General features: G+C 38.6%; 3 protein-coding genes across 3 annotated transcripts; 2 read left to right on the forward strand and 1 right to left on the reverse strand.

Annotated features, from left to right (window-relative positions):
* Window positions 1-905: 905 nt before the first annotated feature.
* On the forward strand, window positions 906-6,538 carry cd9a (CD9 molecule a). The gene is made up of 8 exons (XM_079259896.1): window positions 906-1,021; window positions 3,354-3,456; window positions 3,588-3,685; window positions 4,396-4,470; window positions 4,578-4,679; window positions 5,110-5,199; window positions 5,524-5,607; window positions 5,688-6,538. Exons 1-8 carry the CDS (start codon window positions 953-955, stop codon window positions 5,751-5,753), a joined length of 687 nt encoding a protein of 228 aa, XP_079116022.1. The 5' UTR covers window positions 906-952; the 3' UTR covers window positions 5,754-6,538.
* Window positions 6,539-7,654: 1,116 nt separating this feature from the next.
* Window positions 7,655-9,931, reverse strand: bbs10 (Bardet-Biedl syndrome 10; the record flags this gene model as incomplete). The annotated part of the gene is made up of 3 exons (XM_079260035.1): window positions 7,655-8,518; window positions 8,693-9,655; window positions 9,741-9,931. 3 exons carry the CDS (start codon window positions 9,929-9,931, stop codon window positions 7,696-7,698), a joined length of 1,977 nt encoding a protein of 658 aa, XP_079116161.1. The 3' UTR covers window positions 7,655-7,695.
* Window positions 9,932-15,004: 5,073 nt separating this feature from the next.
* syt1b (synaptotagmin Ib) lies at window positions 15,005-18,658 on the forward strand (the record flags this gene model as incomplete). The annotated part of the gene is made up of 8 exons (XM_079247035.1): window positions 15,005-15,137; window positions 16,176-16,357; window positions 16,671-16,787; window positions 16,917-17,084; window positions 17,193-17,360; window positions 17,694-17,811; window positions 18,242-18,375; window positions 18,452-18,658. The coding sequence occupies 8 exons, from the start codon at window positions 15,005-15,007 to the stop codon at window positions 18,656-18,658; spliced, it is 1,227 nt and encodes a 408-aa protein (XP_079103161.1).
* Between the last annotated feature and the right edge of the window lie 1,438 nt (window positions 18,659-20,096).

Here is a 20,096-nt window from a genome sequence, read left to right on the forward strand (position 1 = left end):
GTTGTACTGTTACACAAGGGTTAGCAACAATTTATTAACCTATCATAACAAATGGGCAAATGTTTGAATTTACTTTTCTAAAAAAGAAAAAATAAAGGTGGTGCAGAATAGGAACCAACATCTGGTGCTTTAAATGAAGACCAAGGCTGCAGCTATAGCAAGACTGTTAAAAGGCCTGATGTGGACATCAAAACACAGAGCCTGAAGGATAACAATTAACAAACAAAATCATATTATTAACTGTAAAACCTAATTTATATTATTATTATTATTATGTTGTTGTTTTTATTATTAATATAATAATCACAATAATAATAATAATAATAATAATAATAATACTATTAGTATTATTGCTGTTGTTATTATGTTTCTGGTCTTAAAATATGTCCAGTAGCCTGCTCGTGCACTGTGTTCATTCATGTATAGTATATCAAACTCGTGAACGCGCCTGTCTTATTCTAGGGGAATGACGTAATTGCACGAGCCAGAGTGCTGCAGGAACTTGCAACAACAAAGCCAACAGTAAGGTAATGTTCACGGAATAGTTATACTACACATAGGATGGCAAAATACAGATGCAGACTCCAATTTGAAATAACAATAATAATAGAAAATCTTTTTAAAATTATGCAAAAGTGTCCCAGTATAGCCAACCCGAATCATTAGTGCTGCATCAACAGCTGTCGGCATTTTCCAGTTTAAAGAAAATAAAAAAAGAGGAAACAATATGAAGACTTAAAATTTAAGGAACAATAGAAAAGAAGACTTCGGCTCTGCAGCCGTGTGGGGGCGGAACACAACAGGCGCGCACTGCACGACGTGCCACAGCGCCAGCTCGACGGCAAATAACCTCGATCTGCACAGACTTATTTAGAAGAAGCGCTTCTCTGTTCTGCCGTCACTTCGATTTGAAGAATCCTGCAGAAGTGAGATCTACAGCCCATCTACCGCCATGGCTGCCCTGTCGGGAGGAGAGATATGTATCAAATATCTCATGTTTGCCTTCAACCTCGTGTTCTGGGTGAGTGCGAGGCTGTAAAAATCTTTATTCGCAAATGCATCCTGCCTGTGTTCCATTTGTACGCCTGTTTGTGGACTGATGTGGGCTTTTTGTGCGTGCGCATTTGTGTGAACGAGGGCAGGTTACTATAGCCCATTGTGAATGAAATTATACGGTGTGTCCCAGATGTCGAGTCGTGCCAAGCGCTCGCGGAGTGGCTCGCTGACTTATCACAGTGCATTGTTTGCTACGATGTGAGTGATTTATGGCACGAAACACAAAACGTCTCTGTTTGTGGAGCGGTCTGGAGATTAATCCCCAGTGGCCAAGTGACCCAGTTCCTCTGCGCAGACTGTAGTTTGCGCGCACGGCATCTTAACAAACGGATTGTGGAAGCATGAACCGCTTTACTTTACAGAATCTGGCTGGTATAAATATATTAATTAAGGCTTCTGCTCCGTGAAGAGTTTCTAATTACATTTTGTGCGTGTGCGTGAATTGTATCCCATATATACGGCATCTGTGTCCCATACTAAGCCTGCAGGGTGTGCCATTTATGTATAATGTGTGGTTTCAGATGGATGTTTTTGCCCTTTTATGAATGTTTCTAATTTGTTCAGCTATATTTAGAGATAAAAAGGAAATCATTACAGGCCACACATGGGTTTTCCCACTGTGTGTGTGTGTGTGTGTGTGTGTGTGTGTGTGTGTGTGTGTGTGTGTGCTGTGTGCAAAACATGTCAATAAAATTGTAAAAGAATTCACTGAACGTTTTTTTTTAATAAAATGCACAACTGTGCATGTTAGTGGCGAAAAGAAATCAATAAAGCAATCAGTGGTAAGTGCATGTGTTTCCTTCATAAAGTTGTCTGCTGCTTATAAAGCCATAACTCACATGTTATGCTCACAGTATCTGATCAGAGCACAGTCTCAACACAGACAAGTTCCGTTTTGCCACTTTTAGGTGGCTTTCCAACAGGAATCACAATCTTTTGAACTAGAATGTCCAAAAATATACCAATTGCAAATGTTTTATGCCAACAAGCCTGAACAAGAGCACTCTGACCTGCTGCTGTCATGTTATCATGACTGATATGCGGTGGTTAGTGATCATAAACAAGACGAAAGGAACACAGGCAGGATTTAATGTTAAACACACAGCATGCAGTGCTGGCTTCGTTGCCACTCCCTCACCTACTGATCAGGTGATGGAAGGTGTGGTTTTGACTGTGCTTTTCCCTCTGAACTCTATACTTTTACTTCTGCCTGGGAATAAGTTAACGGTGAATTGTACCGACTGAATCAGCATGGCAGCTGGGGGAATCAAGTCTCTGAAATATCTCATGTTTATCTTGAACTTTTTCTTCTGGGTAGGTGTGCATTCATTTTTAATTGTGTGTGTGTGAAAACAGGGAAATAAAAGGGGGACATTTCCTTAAATGGTTGCTAGATTTGTGCTAGTGGATCAGCCATTAGACCAGCCAATGAAGCATATAAAAGAACCGAAAGTATCCACAGTTGCTGGAACAGAAGATAACATTACATGGAAATTTACAGTGACACTCCCACACTTGGGTTAAGGAAGACTGGCACTTTTCATAGGGGCTCTCAAAGTTAAAAATTTACCGACCTCTATGCTGACGAGCCCTGTTAGTGCCTTTGTAGAGACATTTCACAGTGAAACACAGTACAAAGACATTTTAAAGTCTTATAACATATCTAAGGATATTTTGGTCACTGATTTAGAAAAAGTTGTTGCAGAACATAGCACACACTCAGCTGCAGTGTGTTGATGGATTTATCTGCTACTTTTTGTCAATGCAAATGTTCAACAAATACCTCTCACTGATCATCTCTGAGTCAAAGAGCATTAAGGGTCATTTTCAGTGTATTTGCTTAACTTGTGTTTTTATTGTAATGTGCAAAGAACATGGAAGCTTCTATGAATATGCAGCTGAATAAAAAGAAACAGGATGATTAGTTTCCACGCTTGTTCTAAACCCAGAACAGATAATGAAGTCTGAGTAGACAGTGGCGTGGGTTAAAAAAAAAAAAGATATACCAGTACTGGAGAAACGATTTTGGACTGACAGCTGAACAGAAAGAAACTGCAAGGATGAGAAGGATTCCAGATGGGTCCTGTCACTGCAGATCTGAGGGGCGCTGCTTGTTGTTGTCAGTGTTGTTAGCTGGTGTTCGATGGCTGGAAAATGTGAGATATGCAGAGAGAATTCAGAGAGAGCAGATGTATGAGAATCAGTCACTTTCACTGGACTTGAAATTACCAGAGTTTCATTTAGTGGCCATTGCAGCACTGTGCTATATATGTTAAATATGTTTTTTACTGTTTCAGCTTGCAGGCACAGCTGTATTTGCTATCGGTCTGTGGCTGAGATTAGACCCAACAACCAAAGGAGTGTTTGAAGGATCAGACTCTCCATTTGTGCTTTACACAGGTAAAATGTGCTCAGCTGACAAACACAGTTTCTCTATCATCACTCAAGAAAATTCTTGATTATGTGGGCTATCTTTTTTCTATGTCTTACACTGTATGTGTGTGTGTGTGTGTGTGTGTGCGTGCGTGTAGGTATATACATGCTGATTGGTGCTGGAGCACTCATGATGGTGGTGGGTTTTTTGGGATGCTGTGGAGCTATCCAAGAGTCACCCTGTATGCTGGGACTGGTTTGTACTTTTTATTCTTCATTTTCTACTAAAAACTGTTAACGTATTCCTGCAGAAACACATAAAATTAGATTTTATACACATTTTATATAATATATATATATATATATATATATATATATATATATATATATATATATATATATATATATATATATATATAGATATAGATATATGTGAGTGTGTGGAAAGAGCTTGTGTCGATTATTTTTAAAAGCCTTTTTATCCACTGTTTGTTTTAATCCTTATGACTTCATTTTATCCTGTAAAGCACTTTGTGTTGCCTGAGGCATGAAAAGTGCTCAAGAAATAAAGTTTGATTTGATTTGATATATATACATTGCATATTTCAGATAGGAAGTTTGACTACATATATATATATATATATATATATATATATATATATATATATATATATATATATATATAGTCAAACTTCCTATCTGAAATATGCAATGTCTGCTTCTCATTGTTTACTGAAAACCCTCAAGGCCATAAAAGACTAGCTAGAAGACTCTGTGCTTGCTCCCTTCATCCTGCCCTGTTTGGCCATAATCTGCTTGCACTAAATCTCCCGGGAGGAGGGGCCAATGAAAACTGGGTTTGGCTACACTCAACTGACCTTGCATGCTAACACATGCGCACAAAAGAGAAGTGCACAAGCATCCACAGAAGCAAATTATCTGAGTTTTGTTTTGTTTTGTGTGCAGTTTTTCTTCTTCCTACTGATTATATTTGCCATTGAGGTAGCAGCTGGAATCTGGGTATTCTCAAACCAAAGCAAGGTAGGACCATTTGTGAACGAAATGTTATATTAATAATCACAAGACAACATAAAAGAGATGTTGCAACGTATAAAACAATTTTCCCCCGGTATGCTGCTGTGTTGTAGATTGTGGATGACTTCACAAAGATATACAGACAGACTTACAATGACTATAAGACAACAGGAGATGAGCGCCTCAAACAAATGCTGCAGTTGATTCAAGATAAGGTGACTCACATTTTCTACATCCATCTAATTTTAAAGGTTCCCATATTGTCCACCATAAATGTGTCACTTTTCAAGCAAATCAAATACACTTTTCAGTCATTTCTTAATTCATGTCTCCATTATTTGTATATGTTTATGAAAACAAAGGGAAAGTTCTGTGTTTGTTTTAGATACTGTCTTTTAGGGAGAGTTGGTTGAGAAGATAAACACTGTACTGTATGGAAATTGTAGAGCTAGAACTCCTAGGTAATTGGCATAACTTTGTATGCATCCAGCATGTCTTTGTTTGACTCGCCTGGCAACCTCAATGGGACAGCAAGACTTTGGAAACCGAAGATCAAGCCAATGTGCTGAAAATTTGTTCTTAGAAGCACAAATATTTTTTCCCCCTCTTTTTTAATTTTCCCCCTTTTTCTTCCTCTGTTTTTAGTTGAACTGTTGTGGTCCTGACAATAGTTCATATGAAACTGCCAAAGACACTTGTCCCCGTGGAGACCCCCTTGAGCAGCTCATTATTAAGGTACAGCAATTCAGCATAAATGTATAGATTAAATGCCAACACAGCCATGTGCTTTAGTCATGACATGGAAAGACATAAATAAATAATTACACATGTGCGATCTCCGTGACAAGCCTAGCATTTACTCTTAAATAAAATTACGACTGGTGTTTACCCCTTGTCTTGCCTTCGGACTAATTTCCTCGTCTTCCTTGCAGTGTTACTATGGTAACAGTGGTTTACTGGAGGCTACATGCTCTCAGAAAGTCTGTTATATGTTTATATTTCAGGTCATGTTAATGTTAATTGAGAGAAAGCTAAAAGGATCATGCTTATCTGTTGCAGAGCTGTCCTCGTGCCATCGAGGAGGTTTTTAACTCCAAGTTGCACATTATGGGAGGACTGGGCATCGCCATTGGGATAGTTATGGTGAGTGTAAAAGGACCGCTTTCCTGCGGGGTGAACACATTGTAAATCAGAGCTCATTCATACTTACTTTTCTCTTACAGGTGTTCGGAATGATCTTTACCATGCTCCTATGCTGCGCTATAAGGAAGTCTCGGGAGGTGGTGTGAGACCCACCTCGAGTAAATGTATTGTTGCATGATGTCATTCCCAGAGTCACATGACTCCACTGCCAACAGAAACACCACTTGTTTAAGATGGGAAACCTAAACTAAGCAGATACTTCTGAATATACTTCACTGTAATACATCAGTTCTGTGTTGCTGACATTGGTGCGATGTGGTTATTAGGCCCAGTTATAGAATGGGTGTAATCTGTGCTTCAGTGGCAGTGTAGTACAGACGTGTAATATTGTGATAATTTGACTGAAACCTGTCTGTGAGCTGCTAATTATCTAAACAAAAGATGATACTATTGTATGTTGATCACATTTCAATCGCAGTCACTTTGAATCCTCCACAAGCAGAGCAACACAGTCATGGTCCACGTATAAAAAAAACAAAGAAACGGCACCACTTCAGCGCAACACAGCAGTGCTTCAAATTTTTTTGAGTTACAACAACACAAATCATGGTGGCAGGTAACCAAATGAATGCCAAGCTATTAACTACTAAGTTACGGTGGTTTAACCTAGCTTGGTGTTAAAGTAACATCTTGGTTCCAACAGTGACCCTTTATCAACCCATGTCCCACTTTACCCTTTTTTAAAAAAACGCCTTTTGATTTTCTTTTTCTATTTTTTCATATTTTATAAATGTCTTCTTTTTCTATTTGTAAGATTTCTAATGTTTGGTGTTTATATGGTACACGCAGTTTAATGATGTATTTTGTAATGTCCTTTTCATTTGAGTGGGTTGATTTATACCATAGGCACAATGTTTCACAGAGGCAAACGTTAACAACAACCGCCAAATAAACTCAAATATTAAGTGACATATTGTGTGTTTTAAAATGTGTTCCAGCAGACAAACTGGCAGAAAAGATAATACAAATTTGGCCTTTTTTTTTCCAAATTGCAGAGTAACACATTAAAAAAAATATTTGTACCTGATGACTCACCACTAACTGCTTGGGATACACAAGAGGGCATCTAAGGGTAAGAAGGGGCGTGATTGTCTCACAACTCTCTGGGTTTGTTTCCCACTGTATACTGGAAAGAAAATATTATAAAAATTCCCCCTCGTCTTTGATATTACTGATCAACTGTGACTCATACATGGAGCATAAACAAAGCCAAGAGTCGCCTTTGTTTCTGAGTCACTTTGTCACAATTAATTTATGGAAAATTTGTTTTCAAAACTAAGGACATGCTACTTGGAGTAAACACTGCTGTGTTCAGGTCTAAATGTCTCCATGACTCACTGTTTTCCCCCTAAAATGAGGTGAAAATAGTGTTTGTGTTCCTCTGATTACAGCACAAGGAAGCTTCCTTGTGATTTGCTTGTTGACAGTTGAGTGCCACCCTCCCAAATACCTCACCCATACTATGCAGATAAGGTTGATTATAAAATTGGGAGTGTGAATATTTGTGTGGCAATGTGCCCATCTTGCTATGTGTATGTGCTTTTTATGCAGCTGAAAGTGGAGTTGCCAAAGGAAGAGGGCAGGAAATCTAAGATAAGGAAGAGAAACTTGGGGAAAAAAAGTAGAACCAGGATGAAAAGAGGAAGTAGAGAAACATCAGCATTTAATTACGATGCAAATCTAAAACATTTAATAACAGCATTAGGAACAAAACAGAGATTAACAAGGAGTTGTTTTGTGTATTTATTGCCCAACCTTGACTTGATGCTGGACAAGATGGTGCAAAACTTCTTTAGAATTGTATTTTCCAACAAATACAAAATACTTTAATTAAATATGATTAATTCCTGCAAAAGTGCAAAACACTTACAGGTATAACTGTATTTGAGAACATAGAAATACAAATCCTCTAAATACCGCTGTAACGAGCAGAATTACAGCGCAAATGATTTCCTTTAACTGTTAAATGGTTTCCTTAACACAGAGAGAAAATGATGTTTATTGCTTTGATCTTGGTGCAACACAATCTCAGGGTTCAGCCTCATCCTCTGCATCCTTCCAGGAAGAGCGTTTGAGTCTACTCGATTGTGCATTTATGGCTGTGTGAATATGGAGCACCGTGTCTATCCGCAGGAGACATGTGACACACTGCAGAACAGCCAATAGCAGTTTATGTTTACAAGACACAGATTCAAGGCCCAAGTCCAGTAGCAAAGTGTTTGATGGCACATTGTCTTTTTGAAAACAATTTGAGCTTCGTTTACAATCCACAGGACACTCAGTCTGCATGGAGCCTGTATTGTGTGCCTGTTTAAGCACAAGGTTGACAGGCTGAGACTGATTTGAAATAAAACTCATGACCCTGGTTTGCGTCTCCAGGAAGAGTTTTGAACTGTGAGAGTAAATCTGTCGTGGCACACTCAATAGGGCATTTGCCAAAAGTTGGGAAACTTGCATGCCTATTTTTGTGTCATCAGAAGCTGAGCAACCATGGGCATATTGAAAGAGTGCATGGTGTAAGAGAAACTCAAACGTCCCACCTGCAGGTATTACACAGCCTGGCTCTATCACACGCTTCTGAAAGGGAAGCGTGCAAGAGGATCCACATAAAGTGCCGTTAGTCAGATTATCACCATGTAAAGATATGGATTTAGGCATCTGCAAGGGTCTTTTTGATGTTGTGTTCTCAGAAATAGGCTCGGGCTCCCAAGTTGTGAGTAGCATGCGAATGGCATCTTGAAATGCACAGGCGTACTGGTCAGTCTGTCCTTCTCCTGGGGCACAAATCACCAGACTGCAAGGTTTAGCTACAAAATTTTCTTCTGAGTCACAAAAAGCCACATGAACATACCTGTAAAAGAGAAAGAGATGATTGGTAATTGTGCAATGTGATCTAAAACATAAAATAAAATACTAGTTATTAAATCCCTGTGAATTACAGGCGCAACATGTACAATCAACATTTTATACTTTGTATGAATTTATGTGACTAAATATACTGAAAAAAACATAAGGCTCTTCATACCTGTGGGCTCCAAGCAGTATTGGTCGACAAAAACCAAGCGTAGCAACATGCTCTGGTTGGATGTTCCAACAGTCTGACACAGGAGTGATGTCGCTTAACTTGGCAAAGAGGGAAAGTTCGTCTTCACTGACACACTCCACAAGACACATCTCAGCCTGTGTGGCTAAAGCCAAGACAGCAGCTGACTGTTTAACTGAAGACAGAAGCACAGACACACCAAAGCTCTGCAGCTTTGCAATGATGCACTCTAGGGACCTTTCCATCCGAGAACTAAAGTGTACAATACTTCTCTCCTGTGTTACTTCTTCTGTGGAATCCAACTCCAGCACATGTCCTTGAACAAGCACTTTTGGATGCAGGCACTCTGTGAAAACTACAGCCTTTACTGGTTGTTTGGTGATTTTGCATGCTGTAGCAAAGTCTCTATGGATCACCTGCCCCTCAATCAAACGTGAGCAGTTGACAGGGAAACCTGAAACAGGTGTATGGAGTGCAGAGAAGTTGTCATCTAAAAACTGAAGTGAGATATAAGATGAACCATTTTTAAACTTCCAGTGACTGAGCAATTCATATGTGAGGTCACTAATAAATCCACTGTGCACATGACTAAGACGCACTTGGAAAAATGATGAAAGAAATGTTTGAACAAACTGACAATTTGTACAATGTGGTGGTTGTGTTTTTGGAATGAACTCCTCCAGTGAAATGCAGAATCCATAAGGCGCCACATACACAGCAATGAGATCATCCAACTCTGTCAATGCAAATGCAAGCAGTTTGTCAGCCAAATTCCTGGCAGTGGCAGCCTCTGCTGCCTCTTTGGTGTTGTAAGACTGAGACAAATTGGGCTCCTTGCTGGCTGTTAAATGAATCATTCGCAGTAGTGACGCCAGCAGTAGAATAAAGGTCTTGGATCCATCACCTGTTACTGCACTGTGCTTCCAGACACACTCCACTACCATCCTAAAATGGGGAACACACAAATATCACAAGAGGAATGAGCAAGATATAATGAGCAAATTAGAGAAGTTTCATGTTTCATGCTCACCTGGCCAGTGGATGGTCCAGTTTCAGTGCTGTGAGGATGCGAGTCCCACTGCGGCTCAACATTGCCTGTCCTGTGTCTCGGGTGAACAGCACCTGTCCTCCCTCAGGCCCAAAACTGCGAAGGATGACTGCTTCCAAGGAACCCACTATCTGCAGGACCTGTTTGAGGTGGAGGTGCTCTAATGGAAGCATCCTTTTACCATGGATCACATGCACTCTGAAATTTAGAAGAGGCAAAGTTTCCAGCTGTTTACAAAATTGATTTTCATTTTCAAAAAGGAGTCAAGTTAGCAAAGTTCCTTAGTATAACATTGTAATATATACATCATCATGAGGACATTTTTTTTGCTGGCAGCTCAGGGAAGGACTGTAATGAATCTATAATAGTGCCACTGATCAGCTCCTAAAGCTGTCTAGAGAATAGACACGCATTTGGCTAGAACATAGCTCTTCACAGCCAAAGGAGACACACAGTGGTTGGGATTGGGAAAGCTGGCTGGACATGATTTAATTAAGGGATTTAGGACATCCTGGCTGGCATTTGACCTGGAAGATTTGATAAGAAATTATAGGACAAGACTCTAGGACTGGCTGAATACTACCCAAGTCAGACAGTAGCGTTAATAATGTGACAGAGGCAGATTTTCCAGATGTTTAAATGTAACTTCAAATTTGTAAGATAAATCATAGAGAATTCTTTTTAAAAAAACTGTTTAAAAAATATAAAGACATTGTGTAAGTTTAAAGTCTTTAAACTGGGAAGGAGAAAGACTACAGACAAAAAATGTCAAAGGATGAAAGTCAAGAGGGTGTTATGCACAGAAGAAATGAGTATCTGCGGATAAACTCACAACAAATCATTAAGGGGCATGTAGGAGCCATAGTATAAATCATGAATGTCTGCGAATATGCTGATGTGTGCAGGCTTGATTGGCACTTGGGTGGAGGGTGTCACTTTGGGTGTGAACGCACACATTACAAATAGTTGTACTCACCTGAGCGCATCGTTTTGGCTGTGAGAATGCAGAAGTGGGGTGAGCTCGGGAGTGAACTTTTTGTTGACCACAGTTAGATGTTTTTGCTCTGCATATTGTTTGTACATTGTAATTTATTTAAAGTAATTATAAAAAATAAACAAACGCAATAAGGAGAACATACATCTTTGCGCGTCATCAATATCTCCCGTGTTTAGCCTGCAGCGGCTAAGTAGATAATGGCGTTGGACATTTAGCCGCAATAGGGCATTTAAAGTCAGGGACAAGGATGGTGGCAGGATGGTGGCAGGAGTTATACACAGATACTGACAGGTATTTAAGGATGAGCATTGTGGATCTTTTCATGAGATGAACTTAAAGTAAAACCCAGAACCTACTACAATTTTTTCTGGTAATGTAAATATTGTATTTTTATCAAGCGGTGTTACCCAAAGATGTCATTATCCAATTACAAATATGCAGGAAAATGCTGGATAACACACAATACTCAAAACATGGCCTGGCTTGACTGTTTAGGATCCATGATGATTTTTTTATTAAGACCTCTTTAGTGACAAAAAGCTTTATTACTTAGTGACATGTGTGAGCATGCTTTACAAATTTGGTAATAAAAGGAATGATGTAACTTTTGAAGCTTTTGTACCACTATACTTTAAAAGAAAATGTATAAATACTCTTACTTTGTGAATCATTTAAGTATTTATATAGACGCCAGTGCAACATTGTATTTATTCAACAAAAACAATGATGGATGCAATAAAGACTAATCAAAGAATATAAGAATGAATGTCCTTTTAGCAGTGACAGGTCTCAGGGTTTACAGCAAATAGACTGATTTCTGTTTTCATATAACGTCAGTCTTACTTTGAAGAATCACGCTCTCTGCTACTTTTTCCTCATTAGGGAAGGTTTTGCCGAACTCACCAATGAGCCGGAATATCAAACTCGATTCTTATTACATAAAGCTACAAGCTAACTGAGGCGCTGAACCACAGACATCATACTGTATATCTATGATGTCTATGAACACTAGCATGTGCTATCCAGCGCCACTAATGTATTCAACTCAACATTGGTTCAAGCGAGCTTCTCATAAAAAGCCCATTCTAGTTAATTAAACAAAATGACTGGATCTCAATAAAAGGAAAACATCACTTTACTACATATATAATACAACTCACGGGTCCAACGGGAACGCTTTTCTGTGTCGCATAGAAACAGGACTTCTTCTGTGTGGCATAAAAATAAACTCCGAGTCGACTCTTGCCACCTAGCGTTCAGATGGTGAACTGTGTGGGTTTTGTTTTTTTTTGGTTTTTTTTTAAATGCAATAAACATAACTGCTGCACATCGTTTGCATGGCAAAGCAGTGCCATTTAAATAACTATTTGTGACATGTATGTATGTTATAAATAAAATAAATCTGCTATTTATTTATTTATTCAATTCATTATCATGGTAATAATTACTTATTTTCTTCAAGGAGGTAAAAAAAAAAGTTCTAATCAGTGTGACTGCAATTCATCGCATTCACACTATTGTTTTCCTGTTTTTCTTTTTCAGCACTTAACTCCTCTTTAGTCGTTTATGCCACTCTAGCCATTCGAATATTAAACTCGTCGTACATTCAGGAGAATTAAGCTATGACTTTTGTCATGGCAAACCTTTGTAGTTTTTTTTAGATATTTAGCATTTTGAAAAAATAAATTGTGAAGCCTTCAAACCAAATGCAGATCGACACTGAAAAAAATTCAGCTCAGCCATTGGTCAGTTGTTGCATAATAAGCTGCAAAGCACTTCAATCGGAGTTAGAGGGCTGCACCAGTTTCCAGTATCCAATACATGGCAGCCATATTAATAGTGACAACTTTCTGTCAGTACCTCTCTGGAAGTTTCTCATAACAGCCATGTGTAGGCTACAGTCCCACACATTGTTCAGTCCCACACTCCTGCATAGGAGGTGGCAGTAATGCACCTTGCAGTGAGTTATCACCTGCCATTAAACTCAGGAAGAAGAATGCCTACTGTCCTGGTCTTGTAAAATAAATTTTTAATTTCCCTGTTTTTCAATAAATAAAGTTTTATTAACTACAGATAGAACTATCTGAATGCATAAGATGAATTATGAGCATTACTGTCTTGTCTCCCATTACTATATTGTCTAAAGACCACACTGAAATTAGTAAAAAAAAAAAAAACATTTGTAATTAATGTATCATATGCTAATAAAATGCACAGAGTGTATTTTAGATATACATATCACAAAAATCTACTGTGTAGAGCTCCATCTTCCCCATCCTATCCCCCCAGGCCCTGTCTTTCCCCATGTCTGTACTGTAACACACTGGAACCTCAAGGTGAACTGGGCGGGGCCAGAACCTGATCTTTGTGTTGCCGCAGAAACCACATCCTAAGTTTCTAAATCAGGCAACAACATCTATACATAGACAATATGAGACAGGTCTGCAGCTACTGCCAGATGTAGGGAGGCACACACACACACACACACACACAAACACACATACAAACACACACAGAGCTGTCCTCTCTGAATATAAATGTCCTCTGCTGCTGAACTCTCAGTATGCTAACGAGCTTTTGAAAAGCCATGTCACTACACTAATGAATATGCATCAGTGGCCTGGTGAGGGTGACCTGTAAGGATGGCACAGAGGTCTCGATAGGTGGGGCATCAGGCAGAAGGACCACAGCTCCCATGAGACCTGAATGGACAGAAAAGAACATATTCACCCCAATACGTATCCATGACAAACACACACACAGACACAAACACACACCTATGCCAATCCCCCAATGTTGCCCCACCCTCCCCATTGTTCCCTCTTGATCCAGCGTTCACACAGTTTTCCTTGAAGTCTGAAGACTTAAAAACCAAAGGGCAGTGAGCTGATACGTACCATTTCTCTCCACTCCTCTGCTCCTGTCATCTTTTCCTCTCTCCTCCTCCTCCCATCTCTCTGAGGGGACGGAGAATCTGTGAGTCTGAATCCTGCTGCTGGGACATCTTAATATAGGTATGTCTTTGATTAATATGAATTTTCCTGTGCTAAATAAATCAAAAAGACAGATTTGTTTTCTTCTGCTCATGCTAAGTTAATGTCAAAGAACCCACAGATGAATGAAAAATGTAATACAACGGATCTGACCGGTCAGTTTATCTGTCATTTGTGATAGATTTGGGTAAAAGACAATCACCGCAGGAAATTTATTGATGTGTAACTTGTTTTGGTGACTTTCATCTTATAAAACAAATGAAACCTAAAATAGTTTAATGGCTAAGTGTTAATAAAATTCAGTGACAAGCTTTTTTTTTTTTTTAGTTGTGTTAAACTTTAAAGAATGCCAAGGTCATTTTATATACATGTAATGAATTATTGTCTCATGGTAACATAATATGTTATACTGTATACAACATAATGCAGAGGAAATATTGTCTGATCACTGGTAAAGTTTTGTTGCATTAATGTACGGGTCTCAGACACTTGTAAAATATAAGTCGCACCGTTTGGCATCACTATCAGTTAACTTAGACATACCTTGAATTCAGCTGCACAGCAAGATACAAGGCTGTGAGAGCATCAGAGGATGTTTTGCATAAAACTCATGTATAACCCTGAAAGTGCAGACATAAACTGAGATCAGTGTCGGCTCGGGTGTGTGATCCCTTCTGCTGATTCAGCCTCGGCCACTCAATAGCCGTGATGTCTGCAGAATAAATAATAACACGCCAAAACATTTCCACACTCCAGTGTCAAGTTGTGGCAGGGGGACTTTCCTCTGACTTAGTTTGTTGGCATGACCTTGGCACATGATCCTCACTTCTGGCAGCGCAGTGTGGAACAGCAGAGATCCCTGTGTGATGCTCCAACCTCCTGCGTGCTTCACAACTCCATGTCAGCAGCTTTGGCAGAGGGGGCAGCTTTCATATCCTGTGTTTGAGTCATACTGCCAGGCCAGCAGAAACAGGAGAAGTTATTTGACACGAGTGAACATACACTGTCTATAAGCACATTATTGCATCAAATATCTGATCAATAACCGAAATAGGAACTCTACTCTTGTGTGTGTGTTTCAGTGGTATGTTTGGATGGCTCTTCAGATTACATTCTTGCACACTTGGAGGACATTTACAGTTTAGGTATCTCTATAATGCTGAAGTGTAAAGCTGCCTTATTTTGAGCTGGACCGCCCTTTTATGTTTTTGCTTCTCTACCAGTTAAAATTTGGATTTACTGTCCATCCTCTCGTTATGAACCGCCGAGCTGCACCGAGTACCTCATCTTTTCCTTCCGTTATGCCAAATACGACGACCACACCAGGCCAAAAACAACCTGGAAGTCACAGTGCTAGCAAGTTCATGAATGAACTTCACAGCATCCACAGTGAGTAAAACATCGTACGTAACCTTCACACATAAATGTCTTGCAGACAACTGAACACAGCGGAGGGGATTAAACATTTTATCGAATGATCCATAAATTTGGGGAGTAAAACTTACCTGAGTCTTCATCAACATTTAAAAATGAGAGAGCAACTTGCTCAATATTGAGACATTCAACATCATAGTTTTTAAGTCACAGAAAAAAAAAATCTTTTTTACAGTTGTATGTTGGAAAAAAAACTCACATAAATGCCCAATAACTTGATTTTTGAGTCAGTGTTATTTGCATGTTTCTAATTATTATCACAAATGATCCTCTGAAAGAGCATTTTCAGAGATAAAGTAATAAAGCACATCAAATGAATTAATACGCATTTCCTCTAATGTGGGAATCTTAAACTCACACCTGGTTAAAATTAAATGGATCCAAAAGTTTGTTGTCAAATGCTGCACAATGAACTATTCATTTGAACCAGCTGCACTGAAATAGGGAAACATGTAAAACCTGCAGGACAGTGACCTTCTATGTCTGGAGTTTGAGATCTCTGATCAGGCGGGTCAAAGATATCAGATTAAAGACATTTCCTGCTAGAATGAGAAAATGTCTCATCAATCTATGCATTTGTATCTTCTTATTGCATTTGTTTATTTTCAATGCTGCTTAGTTCAATTCAGGTTTGCAGGAAGCTGGAGCCAATTCCAACAATTATCATGTGAGAGGGAGGGTACACCATGGACAGGTTACCAGTCCATTGCGGCTCTTGCGATTTCTGACTATTTTAACTCACTTAACAAAATGCAATCTCATTCAATGCATAGGGGAAAAACATGATTTTTTTTTTGTTTCAGGGACATTTTCAAATAAACACCGTAGAGAGGAACTGGAGGAAGATGGAACACATCACTTTTTATAGTATAATGTAAAAGCACCAGACGAGAGTCACAGACAGTACTGTGGAAAGTAGTTTGTAAGAAACACTGATTTCCTGTAACTGTGCATCATTATCGTTTTTATGTGTGTGTATTTTGTGGATTGCAGAACCATCATGGGCAGTCGCTGCACTTTGTATCTTGAGTTTGTGTGTAGTGCTTTCATGTGCTGTGTGTGTGTGGAAAAAGTGCTTAAAAAAGAAGGACAAGGACAAAGAAAAGGACAAGAAAAAGGGAAAAGAGAAGAGCAAGGGAGGCTTTGACACTGAAATGGATGGGGGTTACAATGAGGTAAGCCACCTACACACACACGTCCATACACACACTCACCTCTTGCAGATGTATTGTCCTTGCAATGTATCATCATTGTGACATCCGGGTCACCCAGAACTAGCGAAACTGTCACTGCCTGTTCAGAGTAATGGACATTTTGTACATTGCTCACGTTGAAATGAAAGTTGAGGTGAGGTTAGAATAATTGATCTGAAGTAGCCACACTAACTTACTGCTGAAACATAGCACAGACATGTTCCACACATTGAAGATAAAGGTGTGTTTTAACGGGTTTATTCATCACTTGCGCGGGATGTTTGTCTGTGTACAGCCCCTAAAACACGAGCCTAGAAACAAAGAAACAGAAATGTCAGAAACTGAGACTAAAGAGGAGGATAAGCTCGGCAGACTGCATTACACATTAGACTACAACTTCAGTGAAAATATGGTAAGTTCCTGCTGTTCAGTCCCTTTTGCCTATCATCTCTAAAATATCACTTTAATCTATTGTTCTTTATTCTGTCAATTAACCATATTCTCTTTTTTCTCTACTCTTTCTTCTGTGATCCCGCCTCAGTTGGTGGTAGGCATCTTGCAGGCTGCAGAGCTTCCCGCGATGGATGTGGGCGGTAGCTCAGACCCTTATGTTAAGCTGTATCTGCTCCCAGACAAAAAGAAAAAGTTTGAAACCAAAGTTCACAGGAAGACACTGGAACCCAACTTTAATGAGACTTTTACATTTAAGGTAAATTTAACACAACTTTATACATGAAAACTCTTATTTTATTTATTTCACAAGGGAAAATGTTATCATTGTTATTGTCTTTGATTCTGTCTGTGGTCTGTGCTGCAGGTTCCTTACACTGAACTGGGAGGGAAGACGCTGGTGATGACTGTTTTTGACTTTGACCGGTTTTCAAAACATGATGCCATTGGAGCTGTGAAGATACCAATGAGCAGTGTGGATTTCAGCCAGTCTCTGCAGGAGTGGAAGGATCTGCAGAAGGCAGAAAAGGAGGAGGTGGGCACGAAAAGGAAAAGAAGTTTTAAAAGGATGAAGAAGTGAAATGTTTTCAGGTTCTTCAAACTGGTAGCAGCAGGAATAAACAATCTCTTTGAATGAATATTTTTAATTATTCCACACTGTGTTTGTAATTAGGGAACCAGGTGCCTGCTGTTTCTTTGTTTGAGCAAAACTAAGCAAAATTCTGAAATTTAAACTTGATTTTTAATACAAGGAAAGTGCACAAAAAGCACCATGATAAAGGAAAACAGCAGTATCATATGTAACCAACATCATGCAGCCAGATTATGAAACATTCTTCCAACAAGATACATATTTCCTGTGCATTAGAGTGAGCGGCTCGGTGACATATGTCTGTCCCTGAGGTATGTCCCTACTGCAGGAAAGCTGACGGTGGTGGTTTTGGAGGCTAAAAACCTCAAGAAAATGGATGTAGGTGGATTATCAGGTAAGTGAAAAAGCAAAAAGGACTGCATTAGAATAAACTTTAAGATTGGTATGATTACTGTGCCACAAAATCGCAGGAAGTTTTAAGTTCTGACCACTTCACAACCAGCTTAATTATTCATTCATTCATTCATTATCCTAACCGTTCAATCCAACGAAGGGTCGCAGAGAAGCTGGAGCCTCCAGTTTAATTAAATAAAGCATTTTAAAACTAGTATTCAACTATTTTAATACCTTTAATAAAAAAATCATGAATATTTATCAGAATATTTTATAGCACTTAGCCAATTCTAATCATGCTCTGGTTAGGCCTTTAAATTTTACAAATGCTTTTTAATCCACATGCTGGTAAAATCGTGAACAACTGATGCCATGTTTCACTTGTACTAGTTATTACATTTGTTATAAAACTTTCCTGCTCTGTCTCCCAGACCCTTATGTGAAGATCCATTTAATGCAAAATGGGAAAAGGCTGAAGAAGAAGAAAACTACCATTAAGAAAAACACTCTGAACCCTTACTACAATGAGTCCTTCAGCTTTGAAGTACCATGTGAACAGATAGAGGTACATTCATACACATATATGTACACATCTAGAACCATCAGAATGTAATGTTTTGTGTATCTATCTTTATTTATAGAAGGTGCAGATAGCAGTGACTGTGCTGGACTATGATAAGATTGGGAAGAATGATGCCATTGGGAAGGTGCTGCTGGGTGGTAACAGCAGTGGGACTGAGCAGCGCCACTGGACAGACATGCTGGCTAACCCTCGGCGGCCAATAGCCCAGTGGCACAGCCTCCAACCAGAAGATGAAGTCAATGCACTAATTTCCAACAAGAAGTAAAACTGTGACCCCCAGCTAAAACTTAACCTTTACCTCACCTACTTCAGTTTTTGTTCTTTATTCTTTTCTTATAAAAAATATTAAGCTATTTAACTGAGTAAATCAAGACAATGATGGCCCGCTTTCCATTTATATTATTACTGTCAATAACTAAGCTGTCTACCTTTAGTAAGTCCTGCTTACTGCCTTTACTCAAACTCTTATTTAATATCATTGTGTACTGGAGGCTGCAATAAAGTAAAGGATTTTCTTTTCCTTCTTTTTTTATTTTTTTTATTTTACTCATCAGGCTTTGGAGATATGTTCTGTTCAACATGCATGCCATAAACAACATGCATGGCATAAACAACATGAATGGCATAAACAAAAGTATCCTGCAGAGGGAGACAAATCAATGCACCTCAATGACAAGATCCCTAAATAACCACTGTTATGTAACTTATACTACAGTGTAACTACTGGTTGTTGCTGGGGCTATTTTTAAATTCAGACATTTTCTTTTTAATTGCTTTTTTTCAAAAGCTTGTAAGCAAGATCAACCAAATAATAATGTTTTTTGTTTGTTTTGTTGATGCTGTGATAGACTGATGACCCAACCAAGATGTATCCCAATAGCATGTGGAATAAATTCCAGTGCCCCTCCAGCCTTTACATAAAGCATATATTGACAATGGATGGAGGCTTGGATTAAAATTATTGAAGGCAAATAATGAAACATGCCTTTGTCACATGCTATAATAGAGAATACACAGGTTTCAGCTAAATGCATATGCATTTTTTTCCCAACTAAAAGGTAAATGTAAAAATTACAAATTCTCTAAAATATGTGAATGTTACAGTAATTTAAATAGGGACAGTCTTAAGCTGAATCCATCCATCTCACACCTTGTCTTGTCATGTATGTAAGACAGACAAAATATAAGCAAAGGCTCACCTCATTATTAGAAAGAAAAGGATCTCCTTCCAAACAAAGAGTTGGTTGAGAAAGCATAATCTACTTCAGCAAAATTGGGATAAAAGACACTGATGTTTTTATAGTTGCAGCACTGGATATCATAAATCAATCCAATTCATACAGTGTGGGTTCTCACCAGGAATTACCGGATCTCTCGCCCAATGACTTCTGAAATAGGCTCCAGATTCCTGCAACCCATAATTGGAACAAGTGGTAAATGAATTAATTAATCCAATTAATATTATATTAAATTCTTTTTAAAAAAGTATATATTTTACCTAATAAAAACCTTAGAAAAATGTCTTTATATTACCTTAAAAACTACAATAACAAACTCTCTGTACCTCTGTAATATGTGGACTGCCTTAATTGTATTTGTAATATAAGGAGACAACATGATTAATAATAATCATATTATTATTATCATTATTAATAATAATAACAACAACAACAATAATAATAATGTATTACTCATAAAAATGA

The sequence above is a fragment of the Telmatherina bonti genome (assembly GCF_933228915.1).
Source record: "Telmatherina bonti genome assembly, chromosome: 2".
Classification (NCBI taxonomy): domain Eukaryota; kingdom Metazoa; phylum Chordata; class Actinopteri; order Atheriniformes; family Telmatherinidae; genus Telmatherina; species Telmatherina bonti.

Bases quoted from the DNA above. Each gene is read 5' to 3' on its own strand.
- cd9a (XM_079259896.1), top strand. From the start codon at position 953: ATGGCTGCCCTGTCGGGAGGAGAGATATGTATCAAATATCTCATGTTT. The intron at 3,457-3,587 runs GTAAAATGTGCT...GCGTGCGTGTAG, and splicing joins TCCATTTGTGCTTTACACAG to GTATATACATGCTGATTGGT. The intron at 4,471-4,577 runs GTAGGACCATTT...GCTGTGTTGTAG, and splicing joins TATTCTCAAACCAAAGCAAG to ATTGTGGATGACTTCACAAA.